Source organism: Solanum stenotomum, chromosome 1, assembly GCF_019186545.1.
Source record: "Solanum stenotomum isolate F172 chromosome 1, ASM1918654v1, whole genome shotgun sequence".
Taxonomy (NCBI): domain Eukaryota; kingdom Viridiplantae; phylum Streptophyta; class Magnoliopsida; order Solanales; family Solanaceae; genus Solanum; species Solanum stenotomum.
The window spans coordinates 3,247,191-3,271,750 of record NC_064282.1 but is presented as its reverse complement, the minus strand read 5'-3'; the positions used below and the strand labels follow the sequence as shown (position 1 = coordinate 3,271,750).

General features: G+C 32.0%; 3 protein-coding genes and 1 long non-coding RNA gene across 5 annotated transcripts; 1 reads left to right on the top strand and 3 right to left on the bottom strand.

Moving 5' to 3' along the window:
- The first annotated feature begins 3,992 nt into the window (after positions 1-3,992).
- Positions 3,993-6,411, top strand: LOC125871825 (uncharacterized). 2 transcript variants are annotated; one of them, XR_007447044.1, is made up of 4 exons: positions 3,993-4,043; positions 4,618-4,736; positions 5,971-6,084; positions 6,268-6,411. It is a non-coding gene; the product is annotated as an uncharacterized LOC125871825 (long non-coding RNA). The 2 variants fall into 2 exon arrangements; XR_007447045.1 differs by lacking the exon at positions 3,993-4,043 and adding an exon at positions 4,351-4,446.
- Positions 4,441-7,065, bottom strand: LOC125871791 (serine carboxypeptidase 1-like). The gene is made up of 8 exons (XM_049552464.1): positions 6,610-7,065; positions 6,296-6,403; positions 5,922-6,193; positions 5,576-5,818; positions 5,252-5,364; positions 5,061-5,156; positions 4,866-4,971; positions 4,441-4,760 (listed from the first exon to the last, which is right to left on the bottom strand). The coding sequence occupies exons 1-8, from the start codon at positions 7,052-7,054 to the stop codon at positions 4,614-4,616; spliced, it is 1,530 nt and encodes a 509-aa protein (XP_049408421.1). The 5' UTR covers positions 7,055-7,065; the 3' UTR covers positions 4,441-4,613.
- Positions 7,066-8,084: 1,019 nt separating this feature from the next.
- LOC125853910 (serine carboxypeptidase-like 26) lies at positions 8,085-13,580 on the bottom strand. Its single transcript, XM_049533673.1, has 9 exons — positions 13,135-13,580; positions 11,710-11,817; positions 11,190-11,285; positions 10,986-11,078; positions 10,096-10,184; positions 8,922-9,334; positions 8,747-8,833; positions 8,544-8,652; positions 8,085-8,305 (listed from the first exon to the last, which is right to left on the bottom strand). Exons 1-9 carry the CDS (start codon positions 13,556-13,558, stop codon positions 8,174-8,176), a joined length of 1,551 nt encoding a protein of 516 aa, XP_049389630.1. The 5' UTR covers positions 13,559-13,580; the 3' UTR covers positions 8,085-8,173.
- A 2,415-nt stretch (positions 13,581-15,995) lies between these two features.
- Positions 15,996-22,121, bottom strand: LOC125853911 (polyadenylate-binding protein RBP47). Its single transcript, XM_049533674.1, has 6 exons — positions 21,577-22,121; positions 18,861-19,338; positions 18,190-18,272; positions 17,942-18,072; positions 17,033-17,129; positions 15,996-16,357 (listed from the first exon to the last, which is right to left on the bottom strand). Exons 1-6 carry the CDS (start codon positions 21,898-21,900, stop codon positions 16,208-16,210), a joined length of 1,263 nt encoding a protein of 420 aa, XP_049389631.1. The 5' UTR covers positions 21,901-22,121; the 3' UTR covers positions 15,996-16,207.
- Between the last annotated feature and the right edge of the window lie 2,439 nt (positions 22,122-24,560).

Sequence of the window (24,560 nt, the reverse complement as noted above, 5' to 3'; positions counted from 1 at the left end):
CTAATAACATTTGTTGTTTTTACCCGTCGAGCCTTGAGAAATTCGCGTAGAACATCTACTTCCCCTGCGTAACATTGTTGGGCACTTAGGTAGCACAAAATTAAAAATAGACTTAAAACAGAGGAAATATTCATTTTCATCCTTCCTGATTCAATGAAACAAGAAATGGTGAGTTATAACTCTTCTTTATTACTTATATAGTGCATGCAAAATGTTGGGAAGGTCGTCAGATATATTTTCTTGTACTCAAATTGGACTAACATCTTTTGTCATTTGAGCTCTTTGGTTAAAACGCCATACGCATTTAACAGCTATGAGTCTATGACTTGTTCCTTAGTAAGTTGTATTAATCACTCCGGGAATTGATAAATGGAAGTACTCGTACTAATCTATCTATTCTATACTTATACTTACTACTTTAAAAGTATGAACTCCTAAAATGCATGTTGAATTACTATAATACCCCCAATTAAAAATATTCAATTTGTTTTATTTATTAATTTAATTATTTATATTATATTAAATGTAAATACCCTTTCATATTAAAGGGTTGTGATTTTCTCAAAGAAATGTGACTTTTCCAAAGGGTTTCGACTTTTTGACGGGTTTTGACATTTTCGATGAGTTCTGACTTTTCCGAAAGGTTGTGATTTTTTCAAAGGGTTGTGACTTTTTTGAAGGGTTGTGCCTTTTCCGATGAGACTTTTTGACGGGTTTTGACATTTTCTACGAGTTCTGACTTTTCCTAAAGGTTGTATTTTTCAAAGGGTTAGTGCCTTTTCCAATGAGTTATGACTTTTGCAAAAGATTGTGATTTTTTCGATGAGCAATGACTTTTACAAAAGGTTGTAACTTTTCTGATAAGGAACAATTAGCATCTATTAATATTACTATTTGTTAGTTATAAATAGAGGGTATGCTCTCACTTTTAAACTACAGTTTTTAAAAGTTTTCTACTCTTCTTCTTCTTCTTAAAAAATCCAAGGGTTATTTGTAACAGTTGATTAAGTTAAAAAGTTAACGAAATTTGAGGTATCAGATAAGAAAGAGTTGTACAACAAATTGTAGCAAATCATTCATAAATTCAACTCGTATATTTTCTTACGATTTCCATGAGTTAACAGTGACGAAATGTTGTGGGAAAGATAATAATAATAAACAAATATAAATAAAGTCACATGATTTGTGTAAGATATTTCTTCTTTGTTTTTTTATTTGTTTTGTTTACCCTCAAATGAAGCAGTTTCTTTCAGATTTTTCTAAAACACCGAGCATCAACGTAGTCCGTTGAATCATTAGTTTTGATGTTAAATCCATTATTTCAAAAATAGATTTTCACTTTTACTTATAATATGATAATATAGACATGATAATAATTATTTTCAATAGATATGTAAGTAAAAGTGAACGAAGAATGTAAAGTGTTGGTGACAAGAAATTTTAATCAAATAGAACTCTAAAGTGAAAATAGCATGAACATATATTTTCGTCTTCCTTCTTCATTGGCTATGTATTACTCCATATATTTTTTTTTCCTATTATTTTGTGTTTATTTTAATTTGAGAAAATTTTATGTTTGACATTTTTGATGAGTTGTAACTTTTTTGAAAGGTTGTGATTTTTTTCAAACGATTGTGACTTTTTCGAAGGGTTGTGCCTTTTCCGATGAGTTGTGACTTTTGCAAAAGGTTGTGATTTTTTCGATGAGCAGTGACTTTTACGAAAGGTTGTAACTTTTCTGATAAGGAACAATTAGTACCTATTAATACTATTATTTGTTAGCTATAAATAGAGGGTTTCCTCTCACTTTTAAACTACGATTTTTAAAGTTTTCTACTCTTCTACTTCTTAAAAAAATCTCAGGGTTATTTGTAATAGTTGATTAAGTTCAAAATTCAATGAAATTTGAGGTACCACGTAAGATGGAGTTGGTGAACAAATTGTAGCAAATCATTCATAAATTGACACTCGTATTTTTTCTTATGATTTTCATGAGTTAACAGTGAGGAAATCTTGTGGGAAAGACAATAATAAAAAAAAATATGAATAAAGTCACATGATTTGGGTAAGATATTTCTTCTTTGATTTTTTATTTTTTATTTTTTACCCTCAAATGAAGTAGTTTCTTTCTGATTTGGCTAAAACAATGAGCATTAACGTAGTTCATTGAATTATTAGTTTTGATGTTAAATTCACTATTTCAAAAATAGATTTTCACTATTACTTATAATATGATAATATAGACATGATAATATATATATTTTTAATAGATATGTAAGTAAAAATAAACGAAGAAAGTAAAGTGTTGGTTACAAGAGATTTTAATCAAATAGAACTCTATTGTGAATATAGCATGAAACTATATTTCCTTTTTCCTTCTTCATTGGCTATGTATCTTTCCATATATTTTTTCCTATTATTTTGTGTTCATTTAATTTGAGAAAAATTTAGGTCACATGATACACTCCTTGTTAACTATATAAAAATAGATAAGTAAATAGTGATTGATCATAAAATAATCTTGATTCAAATTAAAGGTTCTATAAACAATACTTTAAATTTTATTCATCTATTAATTTTTATTATTGAAAAAGTTTAATATTTTATATCACGATACAACTTCTATAAGATACTAGATACTTTCATTAGATAACAACTATATGGTATGTATGCAGCAGGAAAAAGGAGAAGACTACAATTCTACAAAGATAAGGTAGAAATTTAAAGAAATGAAATATTTTTCACCAAAGGTGATGTTGTTTATATATTAAAATTAAATTATGCTACTTAAATATATATGTATATCTAAAAGAAAGAAATTGTCAAGCTAAATATTTCACAAACACTCAAACCTCAATTTAACCATCATTCGTTATAACAATAAAATATATTTTTTTGTAGAATTATCTCTCAATGATAGTCGTACTCAAATATTAATTGGTAAAAGATAGATTGCGTATAAAGATAAAATATTGAAATATTTATGGTAATTCTTATTAGTTTCATACACATACTTAATTTGAAATATGAATATTTAAGAGAAAAAAATTATACTTAAATGGTGTCCATCATTTATGTTCATAACCTCAAGAGGAAAGACTATTGGTGACATTTTTTGTATTGATATTTTTTTTTAAAACTTTGTTGGTTAGATTTGTTTACAAAATTGAGTTATGTAAATAATAATACAATAAAGAAATGTCATTTTCTCCCCATATTTGAAATTTGAATGTATTTTGAAATGTTTCAAAAATATCTGGTCATTTTGATCTCAAAATACAAGTAACTCTATAACAATCTGTATTAGTCATTTTAAAGCATTTGTCCTATGTTTTTGAAGTTATAATTATTTACTAAAAATAATTAATTCAATACTATTAATTATATTTTACAACATCGTATACTATATATACTATACACACGTGCCGTGAAACTAGTATATATATATATATATATATGTATATATATATACTTGGTGGTTCGTATAATATTTAGAATATTAACATTATAATGGGAAGAGTTGATATTACAAGACAAAAAAACTCTTAAAATAAACAATCCCTCCCATATTATTTATTGCAAAAACAATTCCACAATTTATAACTAATTGTTCGTTAAACCAAATGAAACAATGAAATACACACAAGTGAAAGGAAAACGTCTTAAATAGATAACCCTTTTTTTTTCCTGTTTGGTTTGAATAATAGGTTGAAAATATTTTTTTTAAAAAAAGGCAAGTTTTGAAATTATGTTTAATGATAATTTGGTATAAAAAAATTAACCTTTATATAAAACTTTGAATTTTTTTTCTCAGGCTGTTGAAAAACAAGAACTAACAGTTGTTGTTCTTTATTTATATAAAAAATATAGTAACGGTTCATTAGTTTTGTATTTTCCTTCTACTTTTCCCCCAAATATATGGCGCGCTTATGTACATGTTTTGCGCGAACAGAATTTAGGCCTCCAAATTTACTCTATTTCGGTCCATCTCAATCAAAATGACTCCACCTTTTCAGGATGATGAATCCGGCGGAAACAAAATTGTGTGTAATTTTGATTCATCTTTTGTTGAGGCAAGGGCAAGGGTTAGGGTTTGTGAATGTTATTTTTAAGTTTGTGAAAGTTTTAGTTCGCAAATTATTTCCATGTTAAATTCAATCTTAAGAATATGAAAGGGTTGAGGAATTTTGTCCTTGTAGTATTTATTTCATTGGGTAAAACATGTTCAAGAGTCAATCTTAAGAATATCATGTGATTTATGCTTGTGCTGCAAATCTCTAACCTAGTTGCTAGAGGAATATTCACATACTCATCTTCTTTGTATCACTTTTCTTTTTTAAGTTAAAGTGATGAGGGGTCCAGGCAGAGTAGGAAGGAAAGGATAGGGGAGCTCCGGCTGGAAATTTAACCCTATGCAACTAGGCATTTGGAACGACATCTATTAAAGTGATTTTTTTTTTTTATAATGAGAATAACACATAGTCCATAATTTATACTACATCTCCTTGTTTGGAATATCATAATTGGGTAGTAGTTCTACAAGATTAATGTTCCTTATGTAATCAGTTTTCCTTTTCTTTTTCCCACTCAATAATCTTTTCTCTTCTGTCTGTTTAGTGTAGATGAGGAGGGAGCGTGCCATTGATGAAAGATGAGAACATGGTCAATGCGCGGCCTGGTTGATAGCTTGGAACGAAATGTCCTGCTCCTCTTACTGTCACAAATGTCAAGTTCTGGTATTCTACTGCATAACCACCAACCTAGAAAGGAAAAGGATTATATGAAATAATTAATTTATGTACATACATGATATTCTGAAAATAGACATTGTACATAGAGTTGAAGAATAATGACAACTTTGTTACCTCGCCTTGGAAGAACCAAGGGTACCATGGTGTTTTGACTGGTGTTTTTATTTTGTCTATGGCATATGTACTTGTCGTCACAGATAACATATGATCTATGTCTCCACTGAAATTGTTAAAAACAAAGTCTTAAGAAAATGTTATTGTTTTGAAATCATTGTTTCTGATGACTGCTTCCTTGCTTGATTTACTTACCTATAAATCCAAACCCTAATGCCACTTTGCATGAGCTCTTGAAAGACTGTTAGAACAGAATGCGGGGAGTCCTGCCAAGAGCCGAATATGAAACCACTGCACAAGTGAGAAATGAAGAAATTGAAATTAATCCCCAAAAGATAATAATAAGCCTTAAGAATGAAAATGTTTTAGAGAACTCAAAGTATTACTTGCAGGAATCCCAGGAATAGGGTGTATCTTTGACATTAAGTGCCTTTTGTACTTCAGCACTATTCAGGTAATTGTCTACGTAATCAGCTGAGCATGGATCAAATCCATCTACCTGTTATACACAAAAGAAAAAGTTGCCATCACAAAATTTAATAGAAGTATGTAAAATCTACAGAGAGGTGACTGGTGAGCATATTGGGGCGTAGAATGTTGTTGTGCATGGTCTTTTTTTTTTCCTCACCATGACCGTCACCTTAATTTGGGCACTGCAAATATTTCTTCTTTCCTCAATAATGAATGAGCAGTTAGCCAGTGGAACTTACAGGAAGGGAAGTATAGACAGAGGAGTTGCACAGTTGGGAATATGTGTTGTAAGCGTATATATTGCTTTGAGATGAATCTGCTTGCTTAATGTACTCATTACATGCTTTTGAGGTTGTCTCTGCCGAGAAGTTGCAATTCAAGACAATTCCTTCATGGACTTCATCTGATATTAGAGCATGGGTCCAATAAAAGTCGTATGTACCACTGTTCATTGTTTCATCATCGATGATGCCATTTCCAGTCTGAAATCCATGCCATATGCATGCAATTAAGACACAGACACGACATTGCTAGTGACTTAATCATGAGAAAAGTAATTTAGTGACCATTTGAAGCTTAGCTTACTGCTATTCCTTGCAAGTTAATGACAAGGTTTGGTTCTGTTTCCTTGTAGGATAAGATCAGCTGAGCAAGTTGAGGCACATAGTGGCCAGCATAACTCTCTCCAGTAATATAGAAATCTCGGTGTTTATATTCTGGGAATCTTTCCATCCAATTGACGAGAAAGGTGAAACTGTCTTGTCTGGTCTTTTCGTCTCCAGTAGTATAATCTGATGATGTATTAGAATAAGAGAATCCAACTCCAGCAGGTGATTCTAAAAAGAGGATGTTTGCCACTGCATTAATTAACAAAATTGTTGTTAGTATTAATTATTTATGGGTTTTTGATTACTCTCAATTGTGATTACAGATTTTGCAGAAGAGATATGTATAAGTACCATTGTTCCAGGCAAAAGGGTTGAGCCACAAGGTTTTTCCATCTTTATTTACGCGGAATGGTCCAAGTTCCATCATCGCTCCAGCCCCAAATGAAGAGCAACCAGGTCCTGTATATTAAGTATGTATAGAACAACAAAGAAACATGATAAGTGCGCCAACATAGTTTTAAAAGCAATACCAGAATGAATAGCGCATTAAAGGGACGAACATAATTAGAGTAAACTGTTTGTAGTTTTTGCTTGAAACGAGTGTTAGAAAAGACATTCTTCCTCTTGACAATTATGGTAACCGTGGGTATGGTGTGTGTATTTACCTCCATTTAGCCACAAAACAAGAGGCTTGGTAGAAGGATCTTGAGTTGATTCAGTGAAGTAATAGAACAATGCTCTACCAGCATCAGCATCAACAGTAACATATCCTGAATATTGATCAAAACTCACACCACTAGGTTGCCCTGGCAATGTTGAGATCTTGTCATCTTCCTTTGATCCTACCTGTGACACAAATGCTGATCTCCGTTTCTCAGCAGCCGCTAGGCCACTGTTAATACTTGGTGTACTTTGCAAGTGATTTGCACGTCGAGCCTTGAGAAATTCCCTTACAACATCTGCTTCTCCTGCATAACATTTTTGGGTGCTAAGGTAGCACAAAATTAGAGAAAGACTTAACTGTAAAACAGAGGTAGCTTTCATTTTCTTTCTTTCCATGCAAGAAATAAGAAAGGTTGAGTATTCACTCAACCTGTAAATCTTCTTCATTATTTATAGAGCAAGTAAAATGTTAAGAATGTCATCCTTTTTTTTTTTTTTGGTGTTAGATTGAAGCCATTGTATTAACATCTTTGTTCTTTGTGCGGATTTGTTATGGAAAATGTTAATAGGATACTTAACAGAAGTAGTATATATTAAGGAAATTGTTGCCTTTTAGTTTCACGTCGTTCTTGATCAGGACAAGAGAAAGGCTGATTGAGAAAAGAGATGACCTCTACCAAGGAGTTGACTATTTTTGTTGGTTTTCATTTTCAGTTGTTCACAGTTAACCAGTAGCATTGAGTGCTACTCCATCTGTCTAATTAGACTGATTGAATTTATGCATTTGTCTTCTTCAAGGCAACTTCCAAAGTAAGAATTTTCTATCTTCTTTCTTTAGATATTTTCGTTTGAATTTAGTATATTGGATCTACTCTATAAATGAAAAGAGAATTGAGACTCTCTAGCTAGCTCAATCTCTCCCAAATTTAACTCATATGTTGAGAGAGATTAGCATAAGCTGCTGATTGTAGTGCCAAACAAGTAGCTAATTAATCAAGGTCCTTTTCATATACTATATGTTGAGCCAAATGTATTAAGCATTAATCTATAGATCCAAACACTAAAGCCACTGGACATAAGCAATTTAATATACGTTAGTTGGTAATACTGTTCCTGGAGTGTTCTTCCAGTTTTTTTAATACAATTGGCTGTTGCCTGTTGCGAAATGACATCAAACTAACATATACCATATGAACTCATATCATAATTTAGTCTACTGCGTATGAATTCAATATTCTTGCTGAATTGCGCCAAATATGTAGAAATGAATTTAGAGATTTGGGAATCGGAAAATGACGACCTTGATTTGAGGGGAAAATTGGATGGACGGGTTTGGTTAAAGTTGGTGTTGAGTCACATATCGATGGGATGAGATAAATTCTTCTTTTAGATTAGTATTAGTTAATTTTTTGAAGTTGAATTAGGTTCAAGGATTAATTGTTTCCCGACTCCATGATAAAATAAAAATAAAAGACTCGATCATGAAACAATACTTTGATCAATAAAATATGTCCAATTATTTGAATGAGTTTGAAATGGAGTTCCAATAAGGCCAATCCCCAAATGCTAAAAATGATTGGCAAAAAACATATTCAACAAAGCAAAAGCTCTACGTGGTTGAAATTGTGGAACTTGATGCCCTGCTCCCCTAACTGTTGCAAAAGCTAATCCATCATACACCACAATATATCCAGCTACCTGCAAAAAATTAAATTATACGTACAAACCACCCTTTAAATTAACAAAAAAGAAAAATAAATTAAATAGTTCATAACATTTATTTTTACATATACAAAAAGAATTAATTAGATACTAGGTGATGTTCTTCCCATTTGTCTTAGCCTATTGACGTTGGTGGGAGGTGACAAGTATTCCATAGAATTAGTTGTGGTGTGTGAAAATTGGCCTGGACACCATGGCGATAAGAAGAACTTACTTCTTTTGTATCATCATGCCAAACATGCCAAGGCTTGATGACTGTAAGGTTCATAGCACTAATGCTATAACGAGTTGAAGTTACTGAAACTACTGCATCTACATCTCCACTGTTTCCACACAAAATAAATAAAGTAGTATTATAAGCATAAACTAATTAAAAACGATTATTTATAAGCTAATCCAATAATTAATTACATTTACCTGAAAAGAAGTATCCTGAGACCAGACGCAATTAGTCTATTGTATATTGGAAACATACTTGATGGACTATCCTTCCAATTCAGAGCACTAACATGTACCAAATGAAAGAAAAAAAAATCATATCATATATGTAAAAATGTTTTAACGTATATATACTGACAGTGTAAGTAAATACCTGCAAGGTGCCCAAGGGTTAGGAAGGTTGTTGAGGTTGGCATGCAAGGCCTTTTGAACTTGAGGAAGATTGAGATAATCGCGAACATAATGTTGTTCACAAGGATCATATCCATTTTTCTTGAATACTCTTCTTGTTGATGACGATGATGATGATGATGATGATGATGATGATGATGATGATGAATCATCGTAATCAAGGGGACAAATGGGACCATAGATGTTGTAAGGATCTATGTTTCCAAACTCAGTTTGAGCTGTGCTTTGAAATTGTTCACATGTTTTTGTCTCGGTTTGGGTTTTGCAATGTTGTTGGATGCCTAAATGAGTCTCGTCTGATATTAGTGCATGACTCCATAAATAATCAAATTGCCCTTTCTCGTCTGTTACATCGTTCATTATACCATTTCCTATCTGCATCCATACAATTAATTTATTTAGTTTTCAAACAAATAATAATCCATGCTTGTTATTCTTTTCTTGTAGAAACAAATAAATGATCGAATAATAGACCATATTTTCTCGACGTTTTTCATGGCACAAGTTGTGGGTGGGACAAAAATTATACGTAGTGTTATATAGGTAATAGGGTCGGGTCAAAGAAATTGATAGTCTAAAGTTAATTTTTTTTTTATTATTTATTTATGTTATTTTATTTTATGTGTGTTAGTTTGATTAAACATGAAATTTAATTTAAAAAATTAAAAATAAATTGGATATATATTCTATTCTTAAATTAAACTTTTAATACATAACCAACCCCTTAGGTTTATCAGGATATTTTATTTAGACACTTAAACTAAGTTTAGTTCAAATTTTGGAAAAAAAATAATCTTATATATTCTCCTTCGTCTATTATTAAATAGTTAATCATATAAAATATGTTAATATTTCTTTTAATTATATGTCTTGCCTCAATAAACCTTAAAATCCCAGAAATTTTTTAATTTGAAATTGATGTGTATAATAAAAGGAAATGAAAAATTTTCAATTTCTGGCATGCATGTAGTTTGTGGTGGTTTTTAATTAATTGGTCATGGATGTAGAATCCTGTGAGCCAATCCAATCCAGTCTGAGGTATACCGTATACAAGTTATATACATATGATAATATATATATATATATATATATATAAATAAAAGAAAGGGTGAAGAATATTAAAATGAAAATATTACCATTATTCCTTTGAATTGGATGTTGAAGTTTGTGTTAGTTAGCATGTTGCTCTTGACAATGATGTCTGCTAGCTCTGGCACGTAGAATCCTGTCATCTACCAATATTAGCTGTCTAATTGACCACTCTCTTAAATAATAATAGTTGTATAACATATATAGCCAAAATTTTCAATCAAAATGTCTATTTCTGCTTTGAGAAGAGGACATAACTAGTATATTGTATAGTATGTGATTCAATTATATAAATGCTCAGACAATTGTCTCTGATAAAGTGGTCCTTAATTCTTACAAATTTAACATCTTATTTGACACAAACCAATCATGGGCTCTCACTACTAGAACCATCGATCCAATACTATCTTCTTCTTTTTAATTTTCTACTCCCTCCGTTCGAATTTACTTGTCAAATATTTTCTAATTTAATTTTTATTTTTGCTTGTCATATTTGACAAAATCAAGAGAAGACCAAAATTATTTCCCTATTGCCCTTAATTTATTAACATTGAAAAATATGTTTGGGACACTATCAATTACTTAATAGCTAGGGGTAAAATAGTAAATTCATTATATCAATTATTGTTTTTCTTAATAGGTGTGTCAAGACAAAAAATGACAAGTAAATCTAAACATATGGATGGAGTAGTTAGTACTCCTCCCTTTTTAATTTGTTTTGTTTATTCTGACTTGATATGGAATTTGAGAAAATAAAAAAGACTTGAATATTATGGTTTTAAATTAAAAATATATCAAATTATATCATTTAACCTTATAATCTTGAACATGTCGTATGGAAAGTTGAAATTAAAAGGTTGTCAAACACATTCTATTTTAAACAGACTAAAAGAAAAGTAGGACAAATAAATTGAAACGGAGGAAGTAGTAAATATACCTGCATAACTTTCTCCCATGATGTAGAAATCCCTGCTTTTGTAATGTGGAAACCTCTTGAACCAATTCACTAGAAACCTATATGCATCTTGAGCTGTCACACAATGACATAGTTTGTAAGTGTTATGATTTAGACTGTCAAATTAATATTTTAAAATCAAATAATTAGTATTATTTGAAGATTAAGGTTGGATGTGTAGTGTACCAGTCCTCTTGTCGCCTGATTGTGCATAATCTGAGCTAGTATTGGAATAGGAGAAGCCAACCCCTGCTGGTGACTCCAGGAACATTACATTTGCAACTGTATAAAAAAAAACATATTTAAAAATTAACAAACATAAATTCAATAAAATATAAAATTCATCTGATATTATATCAATAAAATATTTTAAAAAGTTATCAGATAATCGGTGGTGATGGTGATGTTGATGGCTTATGGCGGTAGTTGTGGGTGTCGATTGGAGAGGGTGTTGGCTAATAAAGATGTCATGGTGGGTACATAGTAATTAGTGATGATATGGTGGTTTATAGATGCGGTGGATGATAGTGATATGTAGCAATGATAGTGATGGTGAATGATGATTGTGGTTGATGATATATAGTCATGACTAATGATAGTGATTGATGGTAACGATTGACAATAGTAATGATAGTGATTGATTGTAATGATAGACAATAATAATGATTGTGACTGATAATTAATAATGGTAAATAGGATTGATTACCTTTGTTCCAAGAAAATGTTCTGGAATAAAGGGTTTTACCATCAGGTTTTACACCAAAAGGCCCAAGCTCTTGCATGGCCCCAAATCCTAATGATGAACATCCTGGACCTGCAAGTGCAAGTGCAAGTGCAACCCAATAATGTTGTTCATCCAATTATAGCCATACAAAATTATAACTCTTATCTTCATACTAACCAATACTCCCTCCGGTCCATATTAAGTGAATTTGTGAAGCAATACGCATCATTACAGAAAAATAAATTAGGACATGATTGTACACCGCTTTCTATTTTACCTTTTTAGTTATTCTCAATCTATTCTTGAAAATAAAAATAATTTCAAGTACAATCATAAGTATGACCGTATAAACAATTAACTTTCTTGAACTTATTATCATATAGAAAATAAAAATGATGATAAAAAATGAAAGAAATTTTCAACAACTCTCTTCAATATTGAATATAATTTATTTATTTCGAACATCGAAGAAAAGCTCAAAATACTTATGAAGTACTAGAGGAAGTATTTTTTTTTCACTTTCACTTTAAAAAGGAACAAAAAGAAATAAAAGAAGAGAACAATACGAATAAAGCTACCAATAATTCTCAAGTTTACGTCCCCACTTATTTGCTCCATCTGTGTTTCTTTGAACTACTGACTGGAAAGGTTCCTCGGACTATTAAATACCTTTTCGACAATTAAATGGTCATGTATCCCCTCTTAGTAATCAAATTCCAAATGAATAATTACAAAAAAAAATCAAATTTATCCTAATCTAACAAACGATCTGAACAAATTTCTAAAAGATCTTCATACTTCCTAATTAATATTGAAGATAAATAAAGGATAATTTAATTAGTCAAATAGCTCTCTTCTCTAATCTTATTATATATGATTTTTCTTATTGAACATGTCGATTGTCATACCCTTAGAATTACTTATTCTGAACGGGATTGAGGCTTGTGAAAAAAAAAATTAAGTATTAATTTTCAGGTTAAAATAAAGTATTAAGTCAAACAAAAGATAATTATCCCTAAGAATGGATTAGTCAGCTGAAAAATAATGTTAGTCACTTGATAAACTGATGACACATTTCTATTTAAAAGGTATATTTTACCCTTAATTGATAGTCAAACTAACACATATAAAATTACGCACCACCATAATATATATATATATATATATAAAAGTTAAATCCTTAATACTACTAGTAGTCAACTAAAATGCAGCAGATATATGTGCATGCACACTACAGAAATGGAAATATGAAACAAAAACAAACATAAAAGAACTAGAAGTCATTCCACTGCCAAAAAAAGAAAAGAAAAATTATCGACAGACTAAATTTCATAGCTAAATAGTAAAATCTAGTTATGAGTAATTCCGCGATGAAGATAAGAAAGAAGAAAATGATCAAAACATCACCTCCATTTAGCCAAAGAACAAGTGGTTTAGAAGAAGCATTTCCAGAAGCAGATTCAGCAAAGTAATAAAAAAGGCTTCTTCTATTTTTTTCATCAACATTAACATAACCTGCATACTGATTAAACTTCACATTTAATTTTGGTTGTCCTGGAAGACCATCTTTTATCAAATCATCCTCCATATTTCCAACATGTAATTGTTCTTCTTCATCAGAATCAAATACCAATTTTTCAGTCGACCATGTTTCATCCTGATAAGAATTAATCATCCGAGAACGTATTTTCGAACGACGCCACGACATTAATGTACGTGCCTGATTATCAATTTGGAAGCCATGGACAGTTAGACCATGAAAAATTAATGTTACAAGAAAAAAGAAGTTCAATTTTGTGAGGAACATGTATTTCATGTGTTGCTTCTCCATTATTTTGTGTTTAGTGACACTATGGTTATTTATATATTATAAGGAGATATATTTGGACGAGTATGAATTATTTGAGGTTAAGTTTGTCTTTTCGACAGAAACTTTATAAAAATGGATAATCATATCTTATCTTTAACTCAATTATTATTCAAGATGCTCTTCATTGCAATCTCATATATATGTAACCACTCACTTGTTGCTAATTCCAAAAAAAAAAAAACATACTAGTACCTACGTCATAAATCATAATGCCAGCTCATCTATTTGCAATATATATATCGAGTTTAACATTTATATAAGTAATAACTAATTATTCATAAAAAGTAAAATTGTAAGTTAAGAATAAAACAGTTATTCGATGCAACATGTTCAAACATTTTAATATTGTAAAAAGAGTTACGTTGTAATACTCGATAATTTATAAATTCAATATTTCCACGAAATACTGGATCGTGAAAAATTTCAATAATTTTATATTGCCTAAAAAGCCCTCGTTGATTTGTCAGATCTCTTTTGTTACTAAATTCCAAGATTATCTGGGAGAAAGGATGACCAAATAATCAAAGAGTTGATTTATTCGACTTAGTTATATCAAAGTCGTAAAGCTATATCGCAAATGGAATAACAATTTTGCTTGGAAGATTTCTTTCGTTAGTTTTAACCACTTCCAATAATTGAAATTTTTTGTTACACGTAATCATAAATCTTTTGAATAATATTTTTGTAAATATTTTTAAAAAGAAATGCGCGATAAGGGCTAGGGGGTAAAAACAAAAACTTGATCATGCATCTCTATTTATATGTTCAAAACTGATTGCATATTTGTTAGAGAGTTCGATTAAGTGTGCGTTTGAACATAAGAATTCTGAGATTTAGACAAAAATAGTATGTAATTGTATTCAAGTTGAAAATGATATTTGAAATTTAAGTTATTTTTAAATTGTTGCGAGTGATTTAGAGTGACAATTGTGAAAACGGTATGAAGTTTTCAAATTGGAAAAATCTTTTTGGTCAGAATTTGACCAGAATGATATTTTATCTAAGTTATTTTATCTTTTTAAATATTTTTACCCTTTTAACTTTAATACCTTTTAACTAAAAAATGGAAAAAAAATCAGTTTATTTTAAAATAAAAAAATATTATAGTTTTTTTAATTTTCTAGCTAAATTCTGGCCAATTTTTTTGATCATGTAGCACTTTCCTTTTAAATTAACAATTTTATGTTCAAACAGTTTTTTTTGAATAAAATTCCGGAAAGAAGTGAACTATCCATTGGTAAACGGGACCTAAATGTGACACGAGTGTGATTTTCAACATCACCTTTTGCTTTTCTATGTGGGGTAGGAAGAAAGATAAGTCTACCATGTAAAAGAATTAAAGAATTATTTGTAATGATGGCTTCTATTAATCCAATTTTGACCCATACAAGATAGTGGGACTAGGTAGTCGTACTTGGCTATTGATGGACACTTGACCAATTATTTGCTCCACAATGTTTAAATACAAGCAAAAATACAATTTTCTATCAAGTGTCTCCTTTTGTGGAATTCATATTTCTTTTCTCAATCATTAGGCATTTCTGGCACATAACCTCCTTAACAGTCCATACAAATACAATGAAACACAGAGAGGTGAAGAGAGATAAAATATGTGTTCTATACCTACTTTAGAGTTGACTAATTTGGATTCATGAAGTCCCACTTTTAGGGTAAAATGTGTCAGACAAAAGACCAACAAACTCTAGACTTCTGATTACTAATTAAGAATGAAGGAATATTTCTCATCCACTACAACCTCTTTTAACGATGGAGGGTTTCTACTCTCACTTTGGGGCTAAAGCGCTCCATAAAAGAGAGTGATTGCTTACCTTCCCTATCAGAATCTTTTGATGGTGCATGCAGTGTCACTTTGGTAGTTTCACCCTTTTGAGTCACAAGGGAAAACGATATAGGCAAGGACTTAAAACTGAAGTGTGTATTGATTTCGATAAAAGAAATGCATATCAGCTGAAGATACAGATCCTATTTCAGTGCTCATTTCTCCAATTAATCGATCATGTTCAAAGGCCCATCGATACAAGAACAAATCGAAAAAACATGCCTCTGATGAATACTGATCTTATTATATAGTCTCGTAGTTCTAACCATTTCTAGCTTCTGTACCAGTACCACACTGATACAAGTACTACGACTAATCGGTTATGGTCCTAAACATGTTTCTGACCTATATCTCAATAAGCACCAAACTAATAAAAAGTAGTCCATTGCCAAATCATTTCTAGTCTCACATAGTATATCAAATACTAGGATTGATATATTGGAGAACTTACAGCTATTTGTGATTCTGCATGAAAGTTCCCTCATTTCTTGATCCTAGGCAGTTTTTGAAGGCTATAAGAAAAATATAAAGTCAGACATCAAGATAAGTTTAAAAGGCAGGCAGCAGAAATCGAAACAAGTTTTCACCAATCATCATAGCTCACATCTCTAGGTATAACGTTTCACATATCTTGGACTCACTAAGCATAAATCAAATCCAGCTACAAAATTCTCATCAAACACTATATGCTTTAATCTTTTAAGTCAATTTAAATTCAAAGAAAAAAGAGTGTTTTGGCAATGTCTCCTTTAGCAGCGGTTGACTACAGTTTAGCTAACAGGCTGCTGATTCCCGTAGCCATTTGAGGCTGCTCCAGCAGCATACATGCCAGAATCCTGATTTTGTGATGCGCCGTATCCATATCCTCCATAATTTTGCCTTCCATAATAGCCGCCCCCATTACCAGAATCAGTTCTCATCTGCAAAAGTAGAGACAAGTAAACAGGTTATAGAAGAAGATAATTTACCACAAGAACAAAACACGACTGAATATTGCAGCCCTTCAATAGATCCAACACAAAAGACAACTAACTAGGAGAGCATACAGAATATAGATGAACTCAAATTTGCCATTGGACTCTTGAAGTTCCAATTACCCAAAAAAAAAAAACACAAGGATTAAGACGAATGAAACAGGACTACAGGAGTAGCAATCAAGAAATTTATCAATAACATCCAAAACTATTCAAATTGGCCAAAAATTTCATATTCAGAAAAGATTTACCATTAGAAATCTTTTGTAAAAGTATCAAGCCCCAATGTAAAAGATTTGATCATTTTGGAAAGGGGTCGACTTCTAAAGCGACATGTAAACAAAACCATCTAAAGATTTCAAACAAGGGACTAAATATTTGTAGGAGAAAAGCTTCTGTAGAACATTCAATATAGACGAAGGTCGACATTTGAAAGGTAGAATTGTAAAAGATTCGATCATTTTCGCGAAGGGACAACTTTTAAAAGGCTGCAGACTGAACTGATCACCTGCCAACATTTAATTGTTTTATTGAGAAGCCAGCTAATATCTCTTTTTTAAAAAACTATTTTGATCAGACAGAGTTGATATTGTTTGTATAGAATATTGATGTGGGAAATACCTGCTTGTTTGCTGGACTTCGCCCCCAGGAAAGACGAACTGCCTGCTTTCCAATTATAGCCCCACTTAATTTTTGTATCGCCTCCTGAGCAGAGCTCCTACAAAACATAAAAACCCAGTAGGTCTGTCAAGCATGCTGCCTTTTCTTCTTTTTTTTGTTTCTGCGGGACAAGATTCATTTGAATAATTGCACCAAGAAGGTACTGATATGTACAGCAAAAAGACCTTTTAATCCGATAAACATGTAGGGAATTCAATAAAAATATTTACATCTTGATTGTACAGCAACTTGCACCAAGAAAATATATCATATTCTGGGTGCTGCATTTCAAAACTTCAGAATAAGACTACACTATTTTATACTATAGCAATAACCTAAAACTTTGCATCTTTTTTTTTTTATAACCGTAGTGTTTGGTGTTCAGATTAGCTTGTGCGCACCTCGACTAAACACACAGCTTTAAAAAGAATAAGTATGCTAGGTTAAAATCATGGACCAAAAGGAAACAAATCTAAACTTCACTATCTTATTCGTTATCAACTTTTCAAAAATCTGAGACTAATACTCTGCCCATAAGCGGCAGGTGTTACACGACATATTATTCTCAAATCAGTATTTATGTTCACTCTTGGGCAATTTCTCAAGAATCATAAACCAAACCAAATAACAAAGGTCCTTAAACTTAAAGAACTCATATTTTAACTCAATATCTTGAATTAATCCAATTACTTAAATGGTAAACTATCAAATGAGATTAAATGACAAAAAATACTGAAGTTATCTACCAATCAATGTCCATGCCTCAAGACTCGTAGCATCACTTCTCTAAGTTTCTCAGAAAATGATGCGTAAAATAATTCACTACTAATCACCACCTTGCATTTCATGTCAAGCATTACAGAATTTTACCTGTCAGAAAATTGTACAAAACCACATCCTTTTCCGGCAGGTATTTTCACAGAGACCACTTCCCCAAACTGAGTAAAGGACTGCCTCAGTTCCTCGTCAGTGACATCAGAATCAAGTCCTCCAACAAAAATCTACCATAAAGAAAAAGTTAGACCAACTAACTATTTTTCTACAAGTATTAGTTGAATTGGGAGTTACTCCAGTTAACTAACTTATGACCAACTTCCACAAGAAAATGGAGCACTTACTGTCGTGTTTGATGAATCACCATCAGGCTGGGATCCATGGGTCGCAGAACCATTTGATGCATATCCACCAGATAATATCACAGCTGAACAAAAAGAATAAGCAGTTCTGGCCTCAATAAAAAAGTTGAACATGACATCTAAAATTTGATGCAAACAACTGCTAGCACATACGTAAGAAATAACTAGTCACAATAAACCACGAGAAAACCAAGCTCAATAAATCTAGCAAAATTTGGTACATCCAGGATAAAAATAGCAGCATGCTTTGCACCTAACTTGTTCAGCCAGGTAGAAAAGTTGATGCTGTCTTTGCTCTAAACAACACATCCACTACGTTTGTCAAGCTTCAATTTGGCTAAATTCTGGATTTAACTAGAAAATGATTAATTGTTTTATGTTTCTTTTGTTATTTGTCATTTTTTTGTTTCGGAAGATAAAATTCAAAAATTTAGGAAGTAACCAAAGGATTCTAAATGATGCAATAAATACTAAATAACCGTTTCAAAAGCTTTGGTTAGAAATAAGACCATTTGAATCTTGAAAGAGGAAGTCATTAGTATGAATACAAGAGCATAAACAACATACACTGTTGGTCATCTGATGCCAGTATATTTAGTTTACTAGTAAATGACTTGCAGCAGAACAAGTCAACAAGGTGCAATATTACATACCCTGAGAAGAAAATTGTTGTTGTGCTGATGGTTTCTTTGGGGTAGCAACACCAACACGCATGGGCCTGCTGGAACAATATATACCATTCATTTCAGTCATCGCCCGAGACCTCTCGCTTTCATCACCAAACCTTACAAAGCCATAGCCTTTTGAGTGGCCTGTGTTTGCATCTACTACTACTTTTGCACCTTTAACAGATGGAAATCTACTAGTGAATGTGTCACGTAACATTGTGTCAGTAACATCAGAAGCCAAATCACCTACAAAAATTGAGAAATCAGAACCAGTTTCTGCACGCTTTTCACCAGCGCTAAAGGCTGCCCAATTTAAGCGGAAAGGTTGCTCAGCATTTGGCATCATTGTGCCATTGTAGCTCTGTAGCACTTTTTCCGCTGCTGCATGAGTATTGAACTCAACAAATCCGTAACGCTCTGATTGACCAGTTTGCTTGTTTCGAATAATTTTCACAGAAATAACCTGCATGATTTCATGGTCAAGTACTATCACAGAGTGCACGCTTAAATTGGAAACCAAATAATCAATTCTTGTAGACTATACTAGTATCGATGTATAAGCTTGAAAAAGATATTCTTGAGATAATTTTATTTCAATTTTTAACTACAAAAGAAAGAGTTTCCCACATATTTACAGTCTAAGGCAAAGGAATTCCAAACTAAAATTGCTAGAATTATTCAATCAAATGTGGTCGGTCCAACTTGGAGTCCAGCGGCAGCTCTAGTCTCTGTTTTGAGGACGGAAAAGCATCTCTCCATCCTCGTTACTCCATTCTCTAGTGTTTTGCCATCGAACAAAACTGTAAGATTAAAGTATCTTGCTTCAAGTTTTAATATCCGTAATTTTCCTCGAATATTCATTAGTTCTTTTCTTAGAAGAAAAGAAAATCAGTTGATAGCAATTACATAACAGTCCATGTGCATCTTTGGTTCTTTTGTAGTCGTATAATTTCTAATCGCACAATCTTATCGGAAATTAGTGTGAAAGTTCTTTTTTTTTTGGGGGTGGGCAGATGGGGGATAAGGTAAAATAATATTATTGATGATGGGAAGAAAAAACCTAGAATACAAGTACAAATGACATACCAAAAAATAGAGAATCTACAAGAAATATGATTATTTATGGAAGACACCCATAATCTTCTATATTGGAATCTCATATGGGTGCTCCAAAAAGAAATAAAGGGCATGTTATTCCTCAAAGATAGAAACCAATTGATGTCAAAGCTTAACTAGAAATACAGGTTCAAATAAAAAGGAAACTGAAGCGAGACGAATATTCTCCAATTCTGCTGAGAAAAAAAGTGAGAACTTATGAAGCACCAACACTAAATCTGAAGCCGTGTACCGGAGAGAGGAGACCGACATTAGATACTCAGGACACAGGCTGGGGCTTTTTTTTATCTATGAAAGCAGGGAGTTGGAAGCCCATCTGGGTATCGCAACTAGGACTAGGACTCGTCCATTGCAGTTTTAGCTTCTTGACCAAATAAATTTTTCCTAGGCGCTACCGCTCCACATGGCTGGCAATTTTTTCTTCTAGTCACGAGAATTCTCATGAAGCTAACGATACTTTGTCACTCTAGTTTAATTTATCATTTCTACTATCATGTGAAGAGACGGTGCACAGACGCCCCAGTGAGGAGGTGCGAGGGGCTGGTTGTAGAGGGTACGCGGAGGGGTAGAGGTAGGCCAAAGAAGTATTGGGGAGAGGTGATTAGACAGGACTTAGCTCAGCTTCGCATTACCGAGGACATGACTCTAGATAGGAAGGAGTGGAGGTCGCGTATTAAGGTTGAAGGTTAGTAGGGCTAGCGTGTTGTCTTCCCGTGCGAGGGTTTTGGTTGGTAACGTTTGTAGTAGTCCTAGCCTTGATCTTGTAGTTCTTGTCTGTGATCATATAGTCTTGTGTCGTTTACTGAGTTTCACCTCTCACTTTATTTTCTTGATGTTATTGTCTCCGTTGTTGACTATGCACTTTTCTCTTATTGGATACTATGTCATATATAATGTTTCCTCTTATTTCTCTTGGGTTGTTGTACTTGAGCTGAGGATCCTCCGGAAACAGCCTCTCTACCTCCACGAAGTAGTGGTAAGGTCTGTGTACACTCTACCCTCCCCAGCCCCCACTTAGTGGGATTTCACTGGGTATGTTGTTGTTGTTGTTGTACTAACTCAACCCCCCAAATTTGAGACCAAGGTGAATCTCTGCGATAACCTGAAGTGAGTTAAATACTGTACTTGACCAAAAAAAATTTAGTATGTAAGAATGAGAAGTTAAAGGCTTGAAAACTTTATTTTATGTAATAGTCGAATGCATTTAAAATCGTTCTTATCCCCCGACATTTCCATGGGGGAGAGTGGAGACCATTTTAGCTTAACAAACACGAAATCAATAATCATTTCCCGGGAATTATCTGCTCTTTCAGATGTCCAAAAGGTAAAAACCCCTAATCAAAACAGAAGAGACAAGATCCCAAAAGTTCTCTTCAGAATCTCTGCATTGACTGAGATCTCAGTAAGGTCAAATCGTGTTCGCAGCTAATACCCAAGGTAACTACTTCTTAACTATGCTACTACAAGTTTCTAATGTTTCCCATCTCAATTAACTGAACAAAATTGTTAAGAGCAATTGAATCAGCAATTTAAGTCGAGACAAATACAAGTAACGAGTAGAGCTAAATGAATATATAAATCAAACCTCGCCAGCATGAGAAAAGCATGAATGAAGATAATTCTCATCCATCCACTGTTGAAGATCACCAATCCAGATCGTTTTGTTATCTTCAGATGAGTTCTGAATCTGAGTCGGCGGCTGCTGCATCTTCTGCTGCTGTTGCTGTTGATGGTAGTAAGGCATGTATTGCTGACCATACATCATCTGTTGCTGCATAGCCATTGCTGCTGCTGGATACTGCATCGCCATCCATTGTTGCTGATACTGCTGCATCGCCACCCACTGTTGCTGCTGTTGTTGTTGCTGCTGTTGCTGTTGTTGCTGCTGATTCAAATCTCCACCGTTCATTTTTCCACTCAAATTTTACTCCTTCTTCCTCTCTCTCTCCAACTCACTTTCTCTCTCTAGTTGCTTCAAGATTTTCGCAATGGAGTTTAGAGAGAGAATGGAATGAGCAAAGATGAATTTTGGTCACGAGAGAGAGGAAGAAGAAAAGAAGGAGACTAGTTGAGAGTCGGCTTGCTATTATATAAGGAAGAGAGATTCAGATACGCTATACGGGATCTAGGGTCTCTATCTAACTCGTGTGTAACGACGTTCAATTTTGACCGTCCGATTAATTTAATAGTAGCCGTCGATGAATAAGTTTAGAGACAAGTTGGTTGTGGGACCACCTGATACGCGGAGGTGAATGTGGGTCCCCTCTCCTTGTCGTTGAAGTCAAAACACAAATCGGCGGTTCGTGACGGCAACCGTGTCCACTTCCAGCTGACGTTAAATTGGTGGAGGAACTAAATACATTTAACGGTTTCAATAGATTATATCATTTTTTATCGTTATAGAATATTACTTTATCAAATGGGTTGAATGATAATCACACAGATTACGTATTAAAAGATAGGTAATAAAATAAGATTATTAAGTAATAAGTAAGTAAAAATAAATTAATGAGAAAATGTTAAGCTAACGATTCGATTGCAATAAATGAATAAGATTTTGTCATCATTATTCAACGAAGTAATAACAAATTTATAACGATATAATAAAATTTAAACAATAACCAAAACAAACATGAAATTTAAAATAACAATACAATACAATACTCCATCCAGAGGCGGAGATAGGTGGGGATTTGTGAGTTCGGACGAACCAGTAGCTTTTCCTTAGAGCCTATATTTGTATTAGAAAATTAATTAAATATATGTGTATATTAATTTGTGAACCCTAATAAAATTGATTGGCGATTCTAAAGGAAATTTAAAACCCCCAAACTCTTTATATTGACTCCGCTTCTAACTCCATCCGTCTAAAATTGTACTTGGTACTCCCTCCATTTCAAATTAATTGAATTGTTGAGTCATTTTTTATTTTTCAAATTAATTTAATTGTTCAATGTTCAAGACTACTTTTAAAATGTTCTTCCAATTTTACCCTTCATTAGTTAGTAGTGGAATCAATTATTAATTAATGTTTAGTTACTTTAATCATAAATTTAACAATAATTAATAAGGGTAAAAATGAAAAATTATGTCTATTTTATGTCTTAATCTTCTTTTCTTAAAGGGTGTGAAACATCTCAACAATTTAATTAATTTGAAATGGAGGGAGTACTTTATTTTACCCTCTTTAAGAAATATGTTAATTAGAAAAGATATTTAATTTTTTTTATCCTTATTTATATTTAAATTATAATATCTTTATTATATGTTTATTTTATTTATGTGTTATCTTAGTTAATGACAATAATCTACAATGGTAAAATGGTAAAAAATAATTAATTCTACCTTAAATTTCTAAAAAAAAAATGTTTTCATATAATTATTTTAGGGAAATTTGTGCATAATGGCAAACTACTAATTGAAAATAAATAATATAGCTATTGTTTCATTTATTTCCTTTGAGCAGCTACAGTTTCACGTATCTTGCTACTGACGGGTCCCATAAATTAAAAAAAAATGGAAGTCATTTCCTTTATACAATTCACTTCATCTCTTCCTCCTCCCATACCCTTCAATTTCTCCTAAATTCTCTCCACAAAATTAGTTTTGAATTTCAAATCTTCACTACTACGCTCTCAATCACGATTTCAAAAATTTCAAGTACCGATCGATTAATTTTTTTCAATTTTTTCCCTTATTTCTTTAACTTTCATATGAAATCATAATCCATACAGATTTTTCACATATACAATGGATGAACATTTTTCTTGGGTCTAACTTAGGATTTTGGAGAGGTTGTAGGTTCAATAGCCAAATTCAAAGAAATTAAAGACATTATATTCAAATTTAAGAATGACCCAATCAGATTGGGTGAAATTAGTGCAAAATCGAAGCAATCTGAAATTGTTGAGGGAGGTGACAAAGATCAGTACGATACTAGTTCAAGTAAGAAGAGGAAAGGAAAAGCAATTGTATATTAGCCAGTTAATATACAAACTTATTGTATAAAGCAATTGTATATTAGAATTGTTTCTAGCTCATTGGAGCAAGATGAACATGAAGAAGTTCATGTATTTGTATAATCATTAATTTGTATATGTTACGATTGTATATTAGTCTTATATTTTCTCTATAATTTTTTTCCCTATATTTGTTTGTTTATACAGATATGTACATCCATTAGGTTTAATATACAAACATATTGTATAAATAGCAGTAGTTATTATAACAATTTTACCATATATACAATATTAACAATTATACAATTGAAATGTTTTGTATAATATATAATATCCATATAAAACATGTTTATGTTATATTCAGATAAAATTAGTGTTATACATAATGACTATATGTACTTTTTTATATGTTTATTTATACAGATCTATATTTTTTTAGCCATTAGGTTTAATATACAAACTTTCTCCATTAATATAAGTACAATAATCTCACTATGTATACAATATAAACGATTATACAATTGAAATGTGTTGTATAATGTATAATTTTATTTATAAAACTTGTATAGGATAAATTGAATTAAATCTTGTTTTGTACAATTCGCTAACT